This window comes from Seriola lalandi, unplaced genomic scaffold (assembly GCF_002814215.2).
Source record: "Seriola lalandi dorsalis isolate HSWRI2012SDOR001 ecotype SW California unplaced genomic scaffold, Sedor1 jcf7180002054692, whole genome shotgun sequence".
NCBI lineage: Eukaryota > Metazoa > Chordata > Actinopteri > Carangiformes > Carangidae > Seriola > Seriola lalandi.
The window spans coordinates 107,050-107,857 of NW_019525245.1; the positions used below are offsets into that span (position 1 = coordinate 107,050).

At 44.8% G+C, this 808-nt stretch overlaps 1 protein-coding gene across 1 annotated transcript in view; it reads left to right on the top strand.

The window, feature by feature from the left end:
• Positions 1-808, top strand: part of col7a1 (collagen, type VII, alpha 1) — an 86,111-nt gene that overhangs the window by 82,437 nt on the left and 2,866 nt on the right. The window contains exons 110-111 of the mRNA XM_087178568.1: positions 583-642; positions 767-804. Coding sequence (XP_087034694.1) covers positions 583-642; positions 767-804 — 98 coding nt within the window. The remainder of the gene's footprint in view (positions 1-582; positions 643-766; positions 805-808) is intronic.

Below are 808 nucleotides of genomic sequence, written 5' to 3' on the forward strand. Positions count from 1 at the left end.
AAGTCTGGTGATGCTGGGCAGCGTGGTCTGAGAGGAGAAACTGGACAACCAGGACCTCCAGGACCACAGGGGGAGAAGGTCGGTGGAGCTGCTGATCACACAGTGCTGTATGCTTTTAGCCTTAATGTCTTTGGTGTGATTTTCAACTAGTGAGTTTCATTTTCAGGGTCTCCAAGGCGATGCTGGCCGTGGAGGAAATGTTGGAGCTCCTGGTCCTCCTGGACAAGCAGTGAGTTTAAGTCATGGTTTTATTACACTGTGAGAAGTAGCTAGGTTCAGCCAAGAGTTACTATATTTAGCCTTAACTTTTGGTCCTGCCTGAACTGTGGGTGGTTGCTTGAGACTGTTTGATGCACTGTTAAGTGAAGTTTTTGAAAAGGTAATCTGTCTGAGAGAATGAGAGAGAAGAACAGGAAGAGATAAAATGTATGATTTTATATGATCAATATCTTGTTTTCTAGGGCTCTCCTGGTACCGTCGGGGTGAAAGGGGACAAGGTGACTATCTAAGCCAACACATATTTTGTCTGCTCAAATGTTGAATGGATTTTTTGAAGGCTATATATATGATTTCTGTTGCCAGGGGGAAGTTGGTGTTGGTGTATCTGGTCCCAGAGGAGAGAAAGGAGATTCAGGGCCCAGAGTAAGACATAGGTTGCACTGTAATACTGTAAAATTGAAATTATGATCTAACATGGACATGTCTCTGGAGGATAGAAACTAAGTCTGTCATGTCTGTGTATCTTCTTTTGTCTGTCATGTCGTAGGGCGAGGAGGGTCGTGCTGGACTGAATGGGGAGAAAGGGCCA